At 50.7% G+C, this 21,209-nt stretch overlaps 1 protein-coding gene across 1 annotated transcript; it reads left to right on the forward strand.

Moving 5' to 3' along the window:
- The first annotated feature begins 265 nt into the window (after window positions 1–265).
- PLA2G5 (phospholipase A2 group V) lies at window positions 266–7,914 on the forward strand. Its single transcript, XM_032863618.1, has 5 exons — window positions 266–322; window positions 2,985–3,034; window positions 4,159–4,303; window positions 6,630–6,736; window positions 7,441–7,914. Exons 2-5 carry the CDS (start codon window positions 2,995–2,997, stop codon window positions 7,560–7,562), a joined length of 414 nt encoding a protein of 137 aa, XP_032719509.1. The 5' UTR covers window positions 266–322; window positions 2,985–2,994; the 3' UTR covers window positions 7,563–7,914.
- The last annotated feature ends 13,295 nt before the right edge of the window (window positions 7,915–21,209 follow it).

The following is a 21,209-nucleotide window of genomic DNA, read 5'->3' on the forward strand; positions in this document are numbered from 1 at the left end:
CTGGAGAGCCCTGGACTGCAGGTGGCCCTAGCTACCCTCCTAGGTGTCTCTCCTGAACATCGCCTGGGCACTGTGACACGCTCCAAGGAATCGCAGCTTCGGGACACAAGAGGCAAAAAGTCCTTGGGGGTCCTGAGGGGCAGAAACAGGCCTTCCTGTTTGAGCCGTCAGGACTCCTGGATCCGGCCCAGGCCAGAGCGTGGGAGGAGTGCAGAGAGGCCTTTAAAACCCAAGGGCCCAGCCCCTGTGTCTTCTGCAGGTCTGAGACAGAGAGAAGGTCTCCCTGGTGAGGAATCTCATTCTGGGGGCTGCCTTGCTTGAGGTGAGGTGGTGGGCAGGGCACAGGGAGAAAGAGGGCCTGGGAGAGGAGGCCCCTGATCCCCCAGTGCATCCCCCCAGATTGAGGGGAGGTCTCTCACATGTCTGCTGTGCTGTGGGGCTCGGAGCTGTCCATCCTTTGTGGTTAGAGACCTGACCATGGTGGGGGCAGGGGGGACAGCTGCTCCATCCTCTCCTTCCAGGGACCCGGCCACTTCCGACCCCCACGTTTTTGGGCTTCTCTTAGGCTGTCTGTCTCCACTCCCTCCACCTCTCATGACCTCAGCCACCACTTTACTCCAAAATTATCTCGCGGCTGTGCTCATTTCCCTCTGTGGTCGCTTGATAAAAATAGCCAGCTCCACATCCTTCTCCTGGGGGCTGGCTCTGAGATCCAGAGATGGGCCACTTTCCTGGACACTGGGGCGGCTGTGTCCATGCCTCGGTCACCTCCTCGGTGAGACCTCTCTGCATCAGGTCCCTTCCCACGGGGCCTCGCGCTATTCCCTGCACCAGTGGCCCCGTCCCAAGGTGCTCTAAAACCTGCCTGGGAGTTTGGTTCCTTTCAGGTGTGGTGAGTCCAAGAGATGGGGAGCGGGGCGCCATTTGGAAGACAGTCTGTTATTTATGGTTTCTGAAAGAAGGGGACCCACGGCATGGTCAGGGACACACGGGGAAGCACCAGGGCTGATCAACAGGCAGAAGAAATGAGAGCAAGCTCAGTCCAGAGCCTTTCTTGTGTTTTCCACTGGCAAGGCAGGGCAGGGCAGGGGAAAGAGTTCGGGACTGGCGGCTCCAAGGATTTCAGCGGATTCTGGGCTGCAGGGGTGGGGGTATCCCCAGCTGCCTGCTTTCTGGCCCCGGGGTGATTTAGGGCAGTGGAAATGCTGGCTGGGAGTGGAAGAGCTCGATAGAGGGGTTCGGGTGTGAATTGCGGACTGGCTGGTTTGCTTGTATGGAAGCCATGCTCCCAGGGGTCTTCTGTTCCCTCTAGGAATTAGCTACTCCCGGGAGGGACTGTGTCTTCCCAGGCCGGCAAAGCATCCACAGGACATCAAAGCATCATCCAATATGGAAAAGGGACACTGTGAATAGTTCACAGGGGCTGCTCAGAGGCAGTGAGAAGAGTAGATTCACAGTCCTGGGCTGAATCATTGGGTAGCTCACGTCCCCCTGCCTGAGCCTCATTTTCCCCATCCGTGGGATCAACGACTGATATCCCTTCGTTCAACAAGTTGAAGGGACAGACACCGTGCCAGAAGGTTTAACAATAGTCACCTGGCAGGGTCCTCGGCAGGCTTGAAGCGACAGGGGACAGAAACTGGCACGCTGTGGATCCCCCGTGCGTGGTGGCTGGCCCCCTCCTCCTGTTGCTGCTCTGGGAAGCAGCCGAGGAAGACTAGTGTGGAAGGATAGGATCTAGAGCCTTTTCCCTTGGCTGGTTAGAGCTCTCGGGCCAGAGGCCATGGATGGACAGAATCCTGAGGAATGTTCTTGGAACTCAGAGGTGCTGCTGGACAAAGGGCGGCCTGGAGAGGCCAGCCCGGTAGCCAGAAGCCCCGGGGAGCAGAAGCTTGTGTGTGCTTGGAGCCAGGCCTCGGGCGGTGCCAGGGGCTCAGGGCTGAGCACTGCACAAGTGACCTCCAGACTCAGGGATCAGAGACAGCTGGGCACCGAAAGGGAAATCCTGGCAAACCATCAGCCAAACGAGCAGCTGTGGATAAACAAGGATTCTGGGGAAAGGAAGGGAAGGGAAGGGAAACAGGCAGTTGCCGGTAAAGAACCTCTGAGAGGCCAAGTTTGAATCAGGCACTGGCCCAAGACACATGGAATTTCTTCTGCCTTCTGGGTGTGACTTTTCGGGACTCAAGTGGGTGATTCAGATGTTTGCCGAAGGCAGGTGCTGGGGAGGGAAGCTGGGGTCTCCAGGCTCCATGGCTCAAAGGGCAACTCACCCTCCATGATAGGAGGCTGTGTCCTGCCATGAGAGGTGCATGGGCCTGGCTTTGAGCCCTTCCTTTGCCTCTTACTAGCTGCATGGCTTCTGGCAAGTTCCATGAGCCCTTTGAGACTCCTTTTTCTCCACGAGCTCCATATGAGCTCTCAATGGGAACAAGGACACCTACCTTTTGAAGCCCTCATGCTTATCTCGGGTCGAGTTATTTCTTAGGTAGGCACAGTGCCTGGGGCCCATGGAAATGTCTGCACTTGAACTCTTAGAATCAGGAGGAAAAAAAAACTGAATGTATGAGTCACGAATAGGTAATATCACATTCAGCCTGGACTGGGTTCGTTTCCACGCCAACACAGTTGTAAAATAGCACTTGAAAGAATTTTTTTTTTTTGGAGGAAGGGGCCTGTGAAGGCAAAAGTGCTCGAGACCCACCAACCACAACAAGGCCCCGAAGGGTGGGGACATGGTCTGCGGAGCGCGCTATTGTGTTGGGGCTTTTGTGGTGGGAAAGTCCTCTCCTGCCTCTATGGGGGACAGTACCGCATGAGGGCTCGGGACCCTGGGATCAACTCCTTAAGGTTTTTGCCTCTTTCCTGACTGAGGTCACCCACATGCTGCTCAACAGGAGTGTGTAGGGTCTGGCGGGGACCCAGAGGTAGGGTCTGAATGCATCCCCTGAGAGACATGTCACGGGATGTGTTTTCTTTTCCAGAACCCCAGTGATGAACGGCCTTCTCCCACTGGCTTGGTTCCTCATTTGTAGTAAGTGCTGGCCCCATGACCTCTGAACTTGTGACCTTTCACCTCTAGGAACAATAGGGTAGTGGAAAGGAGGCTAGTCTTTGAGGTTGGGGAGCCTTGAGTTTGAATCTCGGCTCTGAGCCTCTGTGTCCTCCTCTGTGACCCAGGGTGATATGCAGCCCCCGGATGGGGCTGTCACACGATTTCAGGTGGTGACAGGTGAAGACTGTGCTACGGGGACAACAGGCGGCTTGCAAATGTGGGAGGCATATTTTTTCCTTTGGTGCAAAACAAAACAAAATAAAACCCAAATGAGAACAAGACCCATCTGTAACTGTCCCATCCTGGGTCATTCTCTGCAGAGGCTGGTCCCCCCTGCTATCACCTCCCAGCTGGGGAGAACTGGCACAGCACAGGGGAGCCCCGTTCCACGTGCACAGCACCCCAACAGGCTGGCCTAATCTTTAATGTCTTGCCAGATCCCTGGAGACTGCTGGAGAGCGGAGGGTGGAGATCTAGTGCAGGGAGGGAACCCTTGGCTCTCTGTGAAACCCTGAACCTCTCCCTCCAAACTACTGTTTCCCACTCTGGAAGGCAAGGGAGCTGGCTTCAATGATCTGGAGGGATCCCACCTTGCTAAGGTCCTAGGCCTTATGTCCTAAATGGTATATTTGTGAGGAGGGACATGGCATCATCAGGAGAGAAAGCTACCCTATTAATTAGACCTCCTATTTCTTGGTCATTTACTAGGTATCTGCCTAGTGAAATTCACATACTTTCTCTGCCTAGAAAAGACACATACTTTCTCTCATTTTAACCTTTAGGATAAGTCTAAAATGTAGGCATTCACTTTGGGCCCTCCCACCCCACCCCATTTCCAGATGAGGAGTCAGAGGCTCTGAGAGATTCAGTGACACACTCAACCTCATGCTGTGAAATGAGTGGCAGAGACAGGATTTGAACCCACGGTTCTCATTCTCCAAGTCCAGACATTTAGCTCTACTGCTTGCCTCCCCCTTCTTGCTCCTGTCACACTAATGGGGAGAAGGAGATGCCTGGGTCCCCACAAGCCCCAGAGTGGGGGCAGGGGCAGGTGCATGCCCGATAATAAGCATGTTCCCCGGGGGCCGGGGGCTGTCTTCCAGATGTTCCTGCTGTGCCCGGGGGCTTGTTGGAGCTCAAGTCCATGATTGAGGAGGTGACCAAGAAGGACGCCCTGATGAGCTATGGCTTCTACGGCTGCTACTGCGGCTTGGGCGGTCAGGGGACCCCCAAGGACGGCACCGATTGGTGAGCTGATTACCATGATAATCCTTTATGCTCAGCCTCTGTGCCCACATGATCTCGAGTAATTCTGTGTCAGTTTTGGAAGATGAGTGTTCAAGGGCCATGTTATATGGGAGAAAATTGTGTATCTGGGGGGCTAACTGACTTGCCCAAGACACATCTAGAAACGTCATGCTTCTCAGTGACCACGCGTGTCAGTTGGTCTGTTGTTATGTACATATCACCCCAAAGTGAAGTGGCTGTAAGTGACCATGACCATTTATTTTGCTACGAATCTGCCTTCGGGGCAGGGCTTGGTGGGATAGCTTGTCCCTGTTCCGCCCAGCTTCTGCTTGGGCAGCTCGAACAAGGCTGCACTATCCAGTTTCCAGATGGCTCGCTCCCATGTCTTCTAGCTGCTGGCTGGGGGCTCAGTGGAGGCTGTGGGCTGGGGGCCTCGATTCCTGTCACTTAGGCCTCTCCCAGTCTGTTGGGACTTCCCCACAGAACAGTGACCATGGGGTTCCAAGACTGAATGTCCCAAGACTGCATGAAAAAGTGTTTAGCTTCAGAAATTCTATGGTGTCCATTGGTGGAGGCAGTCACAAAGACTTTGGAAGGAAAGGGACCTAGGTTCCATTTCTTGATTGGGAAGTGTCCAAATTCTAGAACATGTGAGACAGAGAGATGGTTCTTTGGAAAATTCCGAGACTCCTGATGTGGATGATGGCATAGGTCCATTGAGCAAACGGATGGCAGATGGTGGGAGCCAAGTTTTCCACTGTTGGAGTTCACTTCTGGGGCAATGGATTGGAGATGAGGACGTCAGTATGAACTCCTGTTTAGCTTAATATAGGCACAGGTGGTTGCATACAGAAATAGGTACAGGTGTGTGTACAAACACAGGTTAATAGAGACACATTAATTTTGCTCTGGCAGCTGAGAGGACTAAATGAAACAACATCCCAAGAGCAGTAAGCAACTCCTAGTGCCCAGACGTGGTCTCTAACACTATTCGCCATAAAGGGGAACAAAGGCTCCTTGGAGACCTGACTGGTTCTAGGACCAGGGCAGAAAATATACAGGATGAGTCTGGAGTCTCCTATAAGGCCAAAAGATAAGGAAGTTCTCCCTTGATAGAGATATGTGAGGGAGCGCAGGAGCCAACAGGAAGGGCTCCCATTGGTCAAAGCTGGAGTAATTAGAGAAGTAAAATAAACCCATCGCCCCAGTCTTTTTTTTTTTTTAATTTTTTAATTTATTTGACAGACAGAGACCACAAGTAGGCAGAGAGAGAGGAAGGAAAGCAGGCTCCCTGCTGAGCAGAGAACCCGATGTGGGGCTCGATCCCAGGACCCTGGGATTATGACCTGAGCCGAAAGCAGAGGCTTTAACCCACTGAGCCACCCAGGTGCCCTCATCGCCCCAGTCTTATCATGAGAAAAACATGAGACAAACCCCATAGAGGGGCATCCTACAAAATACCTCCCCATCATCCTCCAAACATCAAGGTTATCAAAGCCAAGGAGAGTGTGAGCAACGGTCACAGCCAAGAGGAGCCTAATGAGACATGTCCACTAAACGTAATGAGGTGTCCTGGATGGGATCCTCACGTAGGAAAATATATTAGGTAAAAACTAAGGAAACCTAAATGAACTATGGACTTTTTATAATTAATGAATCAATAATGCTGTGTTATGATTTAGCTGATTATTTAGTCAGTGACATCAACATTGGTTTGTTAATTGTAACAAGTGTATTGTATAAGATGTTAATGATGGGAAGAACTGGGTGTGGGGTAAAAGGGAACACTCTGTACGACCTTGTTCATTTTTCTGTAAATCAACACACACACGAAAAATGCAATTGGATGCACCTCACATACTGGAAGTTTGTTTTTTGCTCACATAACAGTTCCATGTGAATCATGTGTGAATTCCAGGACCCAGGTTCCTTCCATCTTGTGGATCTGCCATCCCCTGTGGCCTCAGGGTCCCCTGCAGGGTTATTGCCATCCAGCTGAGAGATGGAGGACAGTGTGGGAGGGTTTCATGGGTGGATCTGGAAGTGGTGGGCATCCCTTCTGCCCATGATGCCCGGGTGGGAACCAAGTCATGTGGCCACACCCAATTGCAAGGAAGGCTGGGAAATGTAGGCTCACGTAGGCTTTCCTGGAGGAAAGAGGGGGTCAGTGAACCCCTTGCTGATGGCAGGCAGCCTCAGTGGAAGAGCAGAGAAGTATTTAGCCATATCCCTAGATTCTTTCTTTGCCAGACCACACCTACCTAGCTGGCCCTTGCTAAAGTGACGTGCCCCCTCTGCTCAGGATCTATGCCTCTTTCAATGACAGGTGCTGTTGGGCGCATGATCACTGTTATGGGCGGCTGGAGGAGAAAGGCTGCCAAATCTGGACACAGCCATATACATACAGATTTGCACGGGGACTGGTCACCTGCGGTAAGACTGGGGCTTCCCATTCGGGCCACTGATGAGAACCTGGGTCTTTTCTAGTTCTGAGTTCAGCTGCCCCTAGATGTTAGCCAGCCTATACCTTGGAGGGCAGAGCTGGGGGCCAAGGGAGGCAGGATTATTGCAGCCACATCTGACCTCTGGGGAAGGGCTGAAACGTCACAGACTGAGCATTCACCAGGTGTCAAATGCTTTGCATACCTCCATTTACTTGCTCCCCCAAACACCTTTTGAGGCGTGTTTAGTCTTCCTGTTTTACAAATGAGGAAACTGGAACTCAGAGCCTTGCGAGTGCACACAGCTACAGCTAGGATTCAAGCTCACGTCCATCTGAGTTCAGAGCTAAGTCTGGGGGTGGTGTCTCCTCTATGAGAGCTGGAGTTCCTCCGGAGCAGGGGCTGACTCCACCATCAGACTGGGGACTCCCAAGGGCAGAAAAGGTGTCTCTACCACCAGACTACGGACTCCTGGAGGGCAGGGGGCTAAAACCTCTCCCTGGGGCAGGAGCTGTGCCTCTTCCATCAGATCCCACATTTCCCAGTTTGGAAGCTGTGCCTCCCTCATCAGACTGAGAGCTTCCTGGGCCAGGAAGCAGATTGGGGAGTCCGCTCAGACTGGAAGTAAGCCCGAGGGGCATTGTTGGTCGAGCCCACCTTCCCTTCCTCACTGTGCATTTGGTGTCCTGTCTGCAGGGTCTGGGTCCTTCTGCCAACAGCAGCTCTGCACCTGTGACCAGAAGCTTGCCCACTGTCTAAAGAGGAACCTGAGGAGCTACAACACTTGCTACTTATACTTTCCCCAAGTCTTCTGCTGACCGAGGCTTTTTTCCCCTTCTCCTATATCACGGAGCTCACTCATGCTGCTGGGCTCTTTGCTGCTGGGCTCTTGAGAGAGGCTCCTGATCTCGGCCCTCCTTCTCTCTCCATGGCCCACGGGGCTCGGAGGAGCCCCACGGCCACTCTTCATGCTGCACAGAGTCCCAGGAGAGGGACTCTGCTGGTAGGACATGGTAAGGTCAGGGTCCCTGACCTCCGCTTGGGAGCTCGCCCCTAGCTCCGGGCCGGCTATCTCCCCCTTACCCTGAAGACAGCACCACCCCCCAATCCAGGAAGATGCATTTACTTTTCAGTTTCTGCAATCTTGGATTCTCACCACCACCCTCTAGAGAGTGTGCCATACAGATATTAAATAAAATTTATTCTTAAGACAAAATCACACAGGCATTTTCCTGGGCTCCGGGGAATTGCCCGCACCTCTTCTCCCTCTGCCACTGGGGCTCTGGAACCCAACTTTACCATAGACTCTCAGGAACAGAGAGTGTGGGTTCATAAATAGAAGCTTTTAGGGGACCAGGGGCACCTGGGTGGCTCAGTGGGTTAAGCCTCTGCCTTCAGCTTAGGTCATGGTCTCAGGGTCCTGGGATCGAGGCCCGTGTCAGGCTCTCTGCTCGTCGGAGAGCCTGCTTCCCCCTCTCTCTCTGCCTGCCTCTCTGCCTGCTTGTGATCTCTCTCTCTGTCAAAAAAATAAATAAAATCTTAAAAAAAAAAAAAAAAGAGAGAAGCTTTTCAGGGACCAGATCCAAGTCTCCTTTGGAGTTCATCTCCTTACATCTTGGGGGGGCCTCTCCAGCCAAGCACTGGGTTTCATTCTTCCTTGAGGAGGTGGGAAGAAGATGCTTAGGAATCATGCCAGCTTGGGCTTCTGGGTCAGCGAGGGTCACGGTCAAATCCCAGCACTGGCTTCTCCAGCCGTGTGGTCTCAGGCTTGTTACCAAACCTCTCTGACTTCCAGTTTCTTTTAAAAAAGAAATGAGCTCCTTGATATGAGGAAGTGGAGATGCAACGTGGGGGATTTGGGGGGTAGGAAAAGAATAAATGAAACAAGATGGGATCGGGAGGGAGACAAACGATAAGAGACTCTTAATCTTACAAAACAAACTGAGGGTTGCTGGGGGGTGCTGTCGAGAGAGGGTGGTGGGGTTATGGACATTGGGGAGGGTATGTGCTATGGTGAGTGCTGTGAAGTGTGTAAACCTGGCGATTCACAGACCTGTACCCCTGGGGCTAATAATACATTACATGTTTATCAAAAAATCAAAAAATCAAAAAAAAAAAAGAAAGAAAGAAAGAAATGAGAATGTTTCACGTAATATAAGTGGGTAATCCAGAGGCCACCTGGGTGCTGACACAGGAACGCTGAGGTTCTGGAATGTCATAGAGAAGGATATTAAAAAAAAATAGGGGGGGCGCCTGGGTGGCTCAGTGGGTTAAAGCCTCTGCCTTTGGCTCAGGTCGTGATCCTGGGGTCCTGAGATCGAGCCCAGCATCAGGCTCTCCTCTCAGCAGGGAGCCTGCTTCCCACCCCCCACCGCCTTCCTCTCTGCTTACTTGTGATCTCTGTCTATAAATAAATAAATAAATAAATCTTGAAAAAAAAAAAGAATCTGTTTTTTTCTAAAAAAAAAAAAAAATAGGGTTCAGAGGAGGGGTTTATTTTTACCAAGCAAGGACTCTAAAAAAAAAAAAAAAAAACCCACCTCATCTATTGATTCATCAAAGAAAGGATGTTCTAATGCCAAGATTGCAGGAAGAAAGCGCACATTCCAAAACAGAGGAGAGTCTCTTCCAAGAAAGGACCTTTGGTTTCCTTACGCCGACAAGCCCCAAAATAACCATATGATAAATGGGATCTATATTTAAAAATTCCAACGCTGAACGTTTCCAAAATAAAATTTAATTTTATGAAATGACTCCTAATGTCTTAGAAAAGTTTGCGTCTGTATTTGACAGAGTTTCACGGAATGGGGTTCAAACATCCCATTTGATCATCAAAAAATAATTTTTTTTAAATCAAAACCACGTCCTAAGTCCAAAGTTAAATAGGACTGTTGGAGAGTCAGAAACTTTGCTGTGATGCCATCTCTCCCCAGTTGCGGATATCCTGGCTGATGGAGAAGAGACCCCAGCCCTGGCTTCTCCTGCCTTCCGTCAGGGTCAGGTGGCAGGCGGGGGTGGCCTTGGTGCTAAGTCCTGCAGGACAGGCTGTCTGCAGGCTGTCCTCTCTGGGCATCCCAGCTTGGGGCACCAGTGTTCAGACGGGCGCAGGCAGGTGTTTGTGAACAAAGGAGGCTGCGAGGTTGGGGAAGCAACACCACAGGCTGAGATGGGCTTGAACTGGAAGGACCCGTGGGGGGACCTTTTTTTAATCTCCTAGAAAACTGAGGTGCAGAGAGGTTAGGAGACTTTCTCAAAGTCACACAGCACATCAACAGCAGAAAGTAGAGTTAGACCTTAGATCTTGGTTCTAAGCCCTAGACTCTGATCGCTAACTCCACTGTCTTCTACTCCGGCCCACACAGAGAGAACACAGAACCTCGGGTGGTTTAGGGACTCATCCATATTAGGGGTTCTCAGGATGGTCCCCTGGATTCCACCTGAGGGCCAGGTTCCTCTCTGCTCTAACATTCTTGGATAACAGAGGCCGTCCCTGGGTGGTTAGGCCAGCTGGAGCTCTAGCTTCATCCTCTGGAGAGGGGGACCCCGTCGAGGTCCTCCATGGTGACTGGTCCAGACCCCGTCTCGCTGCCGTGAACATCCCTGGGGGAAATGATGAAATCCAGGAATCACCAAAACCTGGGAGGAAGTGTTCTCTCTAACTCTCTTATTTGACTAGCTCTGGGGTGACAGGAGAACCATCAGGGAAGTCATGTCTCAAAACGGCGAGGCCCCACCCAAGGGACAGACTGTCCTAGATCTATCATATGTCCCTTGGCTCTGTGGAAACTGCAATTCCCAGAAATCCCATCCCCGCAGAATCCCAGGCTGGTGTGGGTCTCTGGAGATGTTCTGCGTGAGATAAATACCTGTCGCGGCTGACACCTGTTGTCCTGTATGGGCTGCCTCACGGTGCCGGTGTCAGGAAGTACCAGGACCGCAGCCGCTCTGGGTCCTGCCAGGCCACCTGCTTTAGCTCCTCCCATGGGAGGTGACGAGATGGTGAAGGGCATCCAGGACTGTCCTCACGGTTTCCACTCATCCTTGCCGTTTCAGTTCGCCCTGTTGCTTGGGCCACAGGATTCCAACAGCAGCCACCAGCAGAACAAGAAACAGCCTTTCATAGAACGTTTTTTTTTTTTTTTTACTGGCACCCACAATCATGGAAGTCCAATCCCTGTAAAAAGTTCCCGATTCTTTTTTTAAGATTTTATTTATTTATTTGTCAGAGAGAGAGAGAGAGAGAGAGAGAGCACAGGCAGGCACAGTGGCAGCAGAGGCAGAGGGAGAAGCAGGCTCCCTGCTGAGCAAGGACCCCCCCCCCCATGCGCAACTCGATCCCAGGACGCTGGGATCATGACCTGAGCCGACGGCAGCCGATTAACCAACTGAGCCACCCAGGTGTCCTAAAAGTTCCTGATTTTTTATATCGGAATCTCCTTGCTGTTCTGGGGCTCCGATCAAATCCTGGTTGATAGAGCCGGCTTCCCGGGGCGTAGCGGCGTGCCTGACACACAGCAGGGGCGTCACAAGTATATGCTGACTGAGTAAGGGGCTGAATGATTTGATGAATGAATGAGACACAGTCAGGAGCCAGGGGAGATAGCTCGGTGCCCCGATGTCTAGCAAGGGGGTGTGGTCTTCCTGCATCTGGCTTGCCCCTGGGATGAGGTTCCAGACTGCTCCATGTGTCCAGAACCTGACCAGACAGGAGGCCAACTTCTGGTCACCCTGTCACATTTGTTTCTGACACTTGCTCTCCGGACCTGTGCCAGCACGAGAGTGCTCCCCTCTGCTGCTGTCAGAGAGAACCATCCTATCCCACTCAGGTGGCAAGAGCCTCCCTTGAAGTCCTGCCACCTCTTGGAGGCCTCTTAGGATGGTGACCATACCCTTCCCTGCTGAACTCAGAAAGCTCACCACCATGGCATAAGCCAAGCCCTGGTGGAGTTTGTTGTTATCAGTCAAGGGTCCTTAATCCATCTTTTCTTTCACATACTCCTAATTGTGCCACTCCCTCCCTCTAAGGCCCTTAGTGGCTCCCCATTGCCATGTTCTTCAGGCTGATGTTCAAGGTCTTTCTGCGGCTGGCTGTGCTGCCCTTCCACTCGATCTCCCAACCATTCCCCACTTCCCCAGATCTCCGCGCCTCCCATTTTGCCCTGTGGGTTCCACTCTGTCTCTGTTCTTGCTGCTGCTTCTCTTCTGGGATGTTGTCTCCTCTCCTTTATCTGTGAGTTGTTTTTTTTCCTTATCAGTCATAAAAATCATGAAAGCTACCACTTACTGACCACCTGCCACGTGCCAGGGACTTTCCCACGGGTTGTGTCCCTTCATCTTCCCGACAACCTGACAGGCAGGTGTCACAATCCCACTTCATGGGCAAGTCCATTGAGGCCAAGCATGAAACCTTGGTCACACACCCAAGAGAAGCAGAGTGGAAATTTGAACCTGGGACCATATAGATCCAGAGCCCGAGCTCCCCGGGGAGGGGGGCCTGTGCCTTCCTGCTGCCGGCTCACCTTTCCTTGTTTGGCACAGGGTCTGTCACAGGGGGTGTGCCCAGTAAGTGTGCCCTGTGTAAGACCCCAGGCACGCTGCTGCGTCTGTCTGCACTGCCTTACATCAGAGACGCCCAGGGAGAGAGCAGGGAACCACAGCCAGGAGGCAGCCTTAGGTGAATACAGAAAACCTGGGCGTGAGGGGAGCCTGGCTACCTGAGACTCCACTGGCTCAGTGAGAACTGATGGCCACAGCTGGGACCCAGAGCCTCTGCTCTGTCTCCTGAGCACTTGGAGAAATATGCAGTTAGACCCTGACTAGCGGTAGTGACTTCATACCCAGACCATCAGACGCTCCCTCCGCACTCAGCTGGGCTAGCATTCTATTAATCGGAATTCAATAACGAGAAGTATTGGGAACTAGATACCAGGTTCTAGTCCTGACTCTGCAAAGATCTTGGGTGACCTTGGGCCGCAGTTTGACAGATAATTTTAACTGTAGCCCTGGTCCATGAGTGGGTCATGAAATCAGTTTTGAGGGTTGCATCTGGTGGTGCGCATGCGTGCATGCGTGCATGTGTGTGTGTATGCCGTGTGTGTGTGCTTGTGCATGTGTTAATATATCACAAGCAGTAAAGTGCTGCTTCAGCAAATTGTGCCTCTCTGGTAGATGTGTGTGTGTGTGTGTGTGTGTGTGTCTGTGTGCGTGCTGGGGGCTGGCTGGGTCCAGGTGTGAAATTTCTTAAATTCTGTGGGCTGCCATCAAAAAGATCTGAGAGACCCTTGCTCACAGACCTGCCTGGGTCTGAAGCTGCGGGCATCTGAGTGGCTTCCCTGTCTGAATCTTAATTGCACAACCCCCAAAAGGCACCCCTGGGGTCTGGTGCCCCTGGGCCCCCTCATCCTTCTCCTCAAGCATTAGATTGGAATGGGGCTTCTGGCCATGGATCTCCAAGCTCATGATGGCATGAGTCCTTGAACATTCTGGAACCACACAGCAGAGGAACTGGACATAAACACAGGTGTTTGGCTCCTGGCTGGGACACAGAGAACTAAGCCATGAGTTTAAGTCCTGGGGAGACAGCGTTCAAGGGCTTTGGCTTGAAGGTGGTAGCTCTGTGTTTTTCCTCACTGAGTGACCCCAGGCCTGTGATTCTAATTTTCCAAGCCTCAGTTTCTCAGCTGTCAAACAGGCTAATAATACCTTCCTCACTAGGCTGTTGGGAATATTTGATGACATGATGCACATAAATTACCTGTTGCAGTGCCCGGCAAACAATAGGCACTCAATAATGGCACCTATTGTGGGAGAGGACCACCAAACCCAAGCCCAAGAGTTTGATTGCAACCGGCTGGTTCTACACACAAGCACTAGAGGCCGAGGTTGGTGTCCAGGGCAGAAGCTGGCCCCAGGCTGCCCCGTGAAGTGCTTACCACATTCGATGTGGGTGTCGGTGATGTTGTCATCACAGGTGCGGTGACCCAATGGGGAGCACAGTGATCTCTCAGGCGGGCATAGCAGCACTTACAGGTGAGGCCGCACCTGTGGGCCTAGGGCAATGAGCCTTGCATCCGGTCAGAGGCTGCGCTTTTCTGCACCTCCAGCCTCTGTCTGCTCACTACTCCGGACCACCTGGTGTAGTGGCCAGCCCACCAACTAAATCCCTCCCACCTGCCCAGGCCAGCTATGTGCTCCTGCCAGGTGACCTCTGTCCCAGTGTCTCCAGCAGAGGCCACCATTCCTCTCCAGGGCTCCCGTGGAGTACCAGTCATTTGTCCACTCAAGCCGCCCACCAGGTCTTCACTGCCCACCTGGGCGAGGCCTGGGGACACAGAATAGCCATCACAACACGACATCAACCTCTCCCTCACGATGCTCAGTCGGGGAAGGAGACAGCCACTCCCCACCGTGGCAAGAATGAGATGCTCGATGAAGGAGTTTGCGTTGAACCAAGAGGCTACTGTCCAAGCAGGAAGGTGGTGGGTGGTGCTGCCACCAGCCTCCCTCCCCACAGAGTCTCTTGGTCCGGCACGGACGGCTGGACGCCATCTCTACCAAAGCAGCAAAGAGCGGTGCTGCTTGCACACGAAGGCCCCAGTTCACACATGCTCAGGCTTGTTGAGGTCACTGAGCCAGACCACCACACCAGGGGACCCTGTGACTCTAGCTCGACCTCCTAGCATCATGCATCTTCTCTGCTGGGATAGAAAGGGTTAGGAGTTTAGGTCTAGTGGAGCTGGGATAGCTCATCCCCCCCACCCCTGCCCCGGGTACCTGATGTGTTCTCGGGCTGCCCTCTGGCCTGGCAGGTGGAAGGCCTACTTCTGAATTACCCGTTGTTGCAAAAACAAATCCCCAGACTGGGTCCCAACTTTCAGGCTGGGGACCAGAAATCTGTGTTTGTAAACAAGCTCCCAGTTGCACCCAGATGTGCAAAGCAGTCAGGTGTGGGGAAAGCGGGAGGCGGGTCAGGTCACTAAAGATGAGCAAAACCCATCTGGTACACTCGCATATACCTGTGGGGACAGCCTGTTGACATCCACAGAGACTGGGATGACCTGTAGTCCTGGCCCTATTTTTGTACATTTCTAAATTCTAGATGGTGCCTCCAGGGGTAAAGGTGTAGGAGGTGTGCCCTCCTACACTGAGTTATAGGTGACTATAGGTGTGCCCTCCTATACTGAGTTATAGGTGACCATCCTAATCCACTTAACCCATGTACATTTCATAACTTCCCCTTTTAATTAAAAAAATTTACTTAAAACATTTTTCATTTTTGGGGGGCACCTGGGTGGCTCAGTCCGCTAAGCGTCTGACTCTTTATTTCTGCTCAGGTCATGATCTCGGGGTCATGAAATGGGACTCTGTGCTCAGTGGGGAGTCTGCTCCAGATTCTTTCCTCTCTCTCTGCCCCTCCCCTGAGCTCTCTCTCTCTCTCTCTCTGTCCCAAATAAATTAATAAATCTTTAAAACATATTTCATTTTTTATGATAGAATATTTTCTTAAAATGTGTTACCTCTCCACTGTTTAAACCAAGAACACCCCTGTAAGTTTGTTACTGACAAAGGCTCTCCTTACCCAACCTTTTACCCAGGCTCCTCTAAGCCCTTGTTTGACTGGGCTCTGTCCCTGAGTCTCGTCCCCAACGGCAAGAATTCTGTTAAGTCACTTTAGTGAGGATCATTAGAACATTGGGTCTCTAACGTTCTATTTTTCAGCTCTATTTTTCATGCCTCTTTTTCTTGTCTTGTAAGTTGTCTGTGCTCATAACAATTTAGTAGACTCTACTTTTGTGAACGGAAATGAAATATTTATGTCTTCTCCTTACCTGCTCCCTCCAACGTTCGGAAATTCTTAGTGAGTCTTCTTATTTCCATGGCAATATAATTATTTGCCTGAGTTCACTAAGAATCAGTTCTCCCTGCAACAGATCCTCAGTGGAAACATTGGTTATGTAACTGAGGCTCTGATGGGATGTCCTGTTTGAGAACGATGTGCATAGGATCAGATATGACCAGACAGTTTTAAGGACTTAAGGTTGACTTTATAGAACCAATGCTCATGAAGCCCTTTTGAAAAAAAAAAAAATTGTTCTAATCCCTGGCTTTATAGGGCTCCTAGCCTTGCAGATGAGTAAGGAAGGTAACTTTCTGGCAGACCAAGGGACCACAGGATATCTTGGGGACCTTGAAAGGAGAGGAAGTCACCCAAATCTATGGATACAGAAGGCAAAGTCTGGTGAAGATTTCCCAGACTTCCCAGCCTCCAGAGTTTTCTTAAGTGTCTAATCTGAGATTCCCTGTGAAAACTTCTAGGACAGAGCAAACTAAAAAAAGGGATATGTGGTCAAAATCTGTTTTTGTCATCCTTATGTAAATAACCATGCCCAGTTGGATGAGACCAGAATAATTCTGTAAACAAGATCAGCTGCGCTTAGATTATCTTTGGTCAGAAAGGGGGGCTGACTGCAGAGAGAAATTTCGTGTTTTAACGGAAAACAACAGCTCACCCTTGGGGTTCTCCAATATCTGACTATAATTCCCCAGATTGAAATTTCTAATTATTCTCCCACCTCCCTGGCTCATATCCCTGAGAACTGAAACTGCCGTTTTCCTGATGCCCTATAAACAGAAGCTGGATGACTTGAAAAAAAAATCTAGAGAACTCATGATAGATGGTGTCTGCTGTCATGTGAGCCACTCAGAAAGTTCACTGGAATGCCCGATGCCATTGCCAAAGACCTTCGAACTGCAAGCCGGCAAGGTCGTTGGATCATCATTGCTGTCCTCACTCCATCCTGTAGATGTCTCCAGCCTCACATCTAGAATTCTTCCAACTGGCTGCCTTCTGGTCTCAGAAACTGGGTTCCCCATGACTAATCTTTGTCTCTCCATTATATTCATAGAAACTCCCCTATCTGATGCCTGACTGCTCAGACCACCCAGCTGCTAGCTGCTAGGACCAGGTCCCAAGCGGTGGGTTATCTGATCCTTCATGAACAAAAGGCAGCAAAATAATAAAAGGACTCATGGTGTTCCGAGGAAAGATTGTCTCTTTCCTTGTTCAAGAAGAGGGACAGATGAAGACTCTCCTGGTCCAAATTGAGTCAGGCTCTTCTAAGACCTTTTTTGACTCAGCCACATCCTTAAGAGCAAGAATCTTGCCAAGGAGCTTTAGCCAAAACCCTCACTCACCCTCAATATCTGATCACTTTGATATCTGATCAGGTTCCTCACCCCTCATCATCCTCACGGTGATGTCTGATCAGCCAGGGCTGATTCTTTTGGCAAGAATCTTGTTTGGTCAGCTTAGCTGGAATCCGCCCCGCCCCCCCACCGACCCCCGCCACTTACTTCTGATGTATATTCTTTTAGTGATTTTCCAGGCCCACCTGCTCTGTGGTTGTAAATCCCCACGTGTCCATCCTGTATTCTGAACTGAGCCCCGTTGTATGTGAAGGCTCTTGTCTCCCATTGCAATCATTCCTGGTTAGAATCTACTTTTTTTTTTAAAGATTGTTATTTATTTGACAGACAGAGATCACAAGTAGGCAGAGAGGCAGGCAGAGAGAAGGGGGGGAAGCAGGCTCCCTGCTGAGCAGAGAGCCTGATGCCGGGCTTGATCCCAGGACCCTGGGATCATGACCTGAGCCGAAGGTAGAGGCTTTATCCCACTGAGACATCCAGGCACCCCAGTTAGAATCTACTTTTACCCCTTTAACTACTGCCCCCCCTCTGGGTTTCCTTTGCCTTTACCTTTTCCTGGAAGATTCCTGGTCATTGTGTGAATTCGTCTGCACTGATGTTTTCATTCTACTTCAGCTGCCCCATCCTTTCTCCAGCAAGGAGCTGGAGAGAAAGGGAGATGGATCTTCTAGCAAGAAAAATCACATCTCAGACTCATCAGTCCATCAACACCAAAATGATAGGTTCTGGGAATTGGCAAATAACTCATTTATCAGGTTTGAGACCCCTGAGGCAGAGAATCTGAAAATTGTTTGGTTGCCATGCCTAAAAACTCCTTGAATCATCAGTTCTAAACAGCTGATTTAATAAATCTGGAATGTTGCACAATTGGTTTCCTGCCAGACGCCAAGATTACTCAGGTTTCAAATAAACGTGTTGATTGTAAACCTACAACCTCTTATTATCTTCTCTAAGGATCTCTGTATCTGGACACGGTTGTGCTATCATACTGTGCATCCAGTCCAAGTTCTAACGCGTTTCAGCTTGCACACTTCCTTTCCATGAAGAACTCTCCATAGAAAACTCTCCATATTAAAAGCCTTCGAATATTTTATGCTTCGCAAAGTGTTGTCAAATCCATGATCCGATAGAACCTCCAAACACCCCATTTTACAGAGTGGGCAACTGAGGGATAGAGAGAAAAAGGTCCTGCTTGAGATCCCACCCAAGTTATTGGTGTCAGGACTTGAACCAGCTTCTCAGAAGCCAAAGTTTTGGGGAGTCTCCCCCTCATGGGAACAGGGACCTCTTGGGGGCTGGGACTGGCATTTCTTCATGAGCATCCACTGCCTTGCCTGGTGTCTGACACAATGGGGGCAGATCCCAGTGTGGACAGTATCCTAAGTGTGCTTCGCCATGGTTCCACTGAATCTTCATATTAACCTACAAAGGAAGTACAGCAAACATCCTATCCTGTATGTGAGGACACTGAGCCACGGGGAGGTCAAGGAGCTTGCCCCAGGAACCACAGCTGGTAAGAGTACAGAAGGGAATGAACCCCAGAGCCCGCCCTCTTCGCCCAGGAAAGCTGTGCTGAATCAGTATGGCGGCCCCCGGCTCTAAACGATGCCCAGACAAGGTTTCAGTTCAGACCTTGGCCAGCACGCCTGCTGACCCAGGAGGGATGGGTTTCCAGTCACTGGCACCGCAGGCTACCCTGGTCGCCCAAGCCACAGTGACAGCCACAATGAGGTGACTAAGGAGGGGTCGCTTCTCCACCGCCTTCCTGCCAATGCCATAGAGCTCCAATAAGCAGGCCTGGCTGAGCACGAGCTCTGGGGAGAAGGAAAGAAACAACAGTAAAATAATGATGGGGATGCTGCCACCAGGACCCACGACCACTGCTGCTAACAGTCCTTCAACAATGAGCCTGGCAGCGACTGCTCTGTGTTCCACAGGCTGGTCTCTAGGGTGCCAAGTGCCTTCCAGAGGTCTGTCATTCACCCCTGACAACACCTTATGAAGACAGTAGGATAATTCCCATTTTATAGATAAATAAATAGAGGCTCAAAGAGGTCCAGTGACTTGTGCCCAAGATCCTACAGACCCCAAAAGCTGGCAGACCTTCTATGTGGGACTCTGAGCCCACACTCTTGACCACTACATTAGAGCATTTTTCCTGCCAACTTTTCATGTAGTGCATTTCCCCACAGAGTCAAATTGTTCATCTTGTTTTATTCACCTTTCCATTTAACATGAGCCTTTTCACCCTGACCGCTTTGGTGTCAACAGGGAACTGCAGGCCAGAGTTGGTGAAGAAAAGTTTTCTCTACCCTCTTAGAAGGAGTCCATGGGGGCCTGCGAATTAAACTAATAAAAGACAGATTAACAGGAGAAAAGCCACATGATATTTATTCATATTGACATGCACAGGAGTTCACAGAAAAGAAGTGAAAATCTGAGTGATAAGACCCAGAGGATTCCTTTATAGCAGAGAGAGAGTTTGGACTTAAAGGAACATAACCTGTGGGGAAATGACTAAGAGCTATATGGGGGCAACTAATGGAAGAAAGGCTATTTTAGAAAAGTCTGTTTATGCAAACCAATCTGGGTGTTGACTCCCCAGCTTTGATGATAAGAGCTGCTGTTCTGTGCAAGTACAAGGTTGGGGGCAGTTTCCTCCAAAGGAAATTTGTGTCCTGCTTTGAGGCAGATAAGGGATGGACAGAGAACTCTTCTTGCATCTTTGCATTCTCAACTGTCTTCAGCTCAAAATAATTTGTATGCAAAGTGGCATATTCTGGGATGACATATTCTGATCCCTTTTGAGGCCTTGGAGCAAGAGTATCACAGAAGCTGGCTTAGAGTGGGGGGTCTCCTAGCTCCCGGACCAGCACTATGTGACCGCCTTCTTCCCCTGTGTGCTTGTGCTCCCCAAGAGCAGATCCTGTGTTCCTCCTCCCTCGTCTCCAGGACCTTCTATAGCATCAACCAGCTGGTGTCCCCTCATCCCCCACCTGGCTTGGGACTCACCAGAGAAGAGGACAAACAGTGCTGCTCACAGAGCACCTGACCTGCTCTCTCTCTAGCTCCTTCTAGTCCTTCAGAATTCATCCGGTTGAAGGCAGTCTCTGCATGGAGCCCAAGCATCCTCAGCACCTCTCCTGTGCTTGCTAGTTGACCCAACTATTGGTCCTGCGTTTCTTTCTCCAATAAGAGTTTTATTTCCATTGCTTTTTTTTTTTTTTTAAACAGTCACCTGTGGATGACAAGTGATACTGGTTTTCTCTATACCAGAATGGAATTAACTTCCTTCTTAAATACATTTATTTAGGTTAAGAAAGGTTAAAAAAAAAAAAGAAGAAGAAGAAGAAGGAAATTGAATTATTAAACCAGACATCTGGATGGTGGTGTGTGAAAGGTTGAAGTTTGGGAAGCAGGCTCCTGCCCCCTCCTACCTGGCAGAGAAAGAAGTGGGGGCTGAGAGCACAAGGCTTGCATGGAGTCATCTAGAAGGTGGGTCTCCAGTTTTCCAGCTCACTGAGCTGTGCTGGCACAGGAGGAACCAACCTTGGCATGAACGGGCTGGTCAGCCCCACAGTTGACCATGGGGACAGACTCTGCCTGCTCTGGATGCTAGCCATAGGGGGAGTGGGCAAGGGGGACCTGGGGATAGAGGTGACAGCCTGCACCCTTTTTGAAAGATGTTGCTGGGCCAGTTGAAGCCAAATGTCCAGCAGCACTTGGTAAAAATACAGGTTCCTGGGTCCCATCCTAGACTTAAAGAATCAGACCTCATGGGTCTGGGTTCTGGCCTAAGAACCTGCATTTTAAACACTCTCCTCCTGGGAATTCTTGTCCACTGTGAGGTTTCAGAACTTCCCCCCTTCGGAAGCCCACCTTCTGGGCTGGAGAGAGTGGCCCTGGGACACAGAGCTTGGCGTGGTCTGGCCTCGAGTGCCCAGCCTCTGTAGCTTCTTGTTGATTGAGTTACCTTGGGCAAGATATTTTACTTATCAGAGCCTGCTTCCTCCCCTATAAAAGAAGGTCAAAATACCTGGCTGGGGGGCAGGTGTAAGAGATCATGTGTAGAAGGTTCTTAGCACCGGGGAACCCTGAAAAATGGCATTTTTCCATCTCCCTCTTAAGAAGCCAGAAGCCACCTGGTTTAATTATTTCCTCTTCCTGCTGCTCTGTGGTTCTCAGACTTGGGGTTTTGGGGACCGAGGAGGCTCATGTACAGCAGGGATCCGTAGAGCCAGACCCTGGGGCAGACTCAT

Source organism: Lontra canadensis, unplaced genomic scaffold (assembly GCF_010015895.1).
Source record: "Lontra canadensis isolate GAN:19392208 unplaced genomic scaffold, GSC_riverotter_1.0 scaffold25, whole genome shotgun sequence".
Taxonomy (NCBI): Eukaryota; Metazoa; Chordata; class Mammalia; order Carnivora; family Mustelidae; genus Lontra; species Lontra canadensis.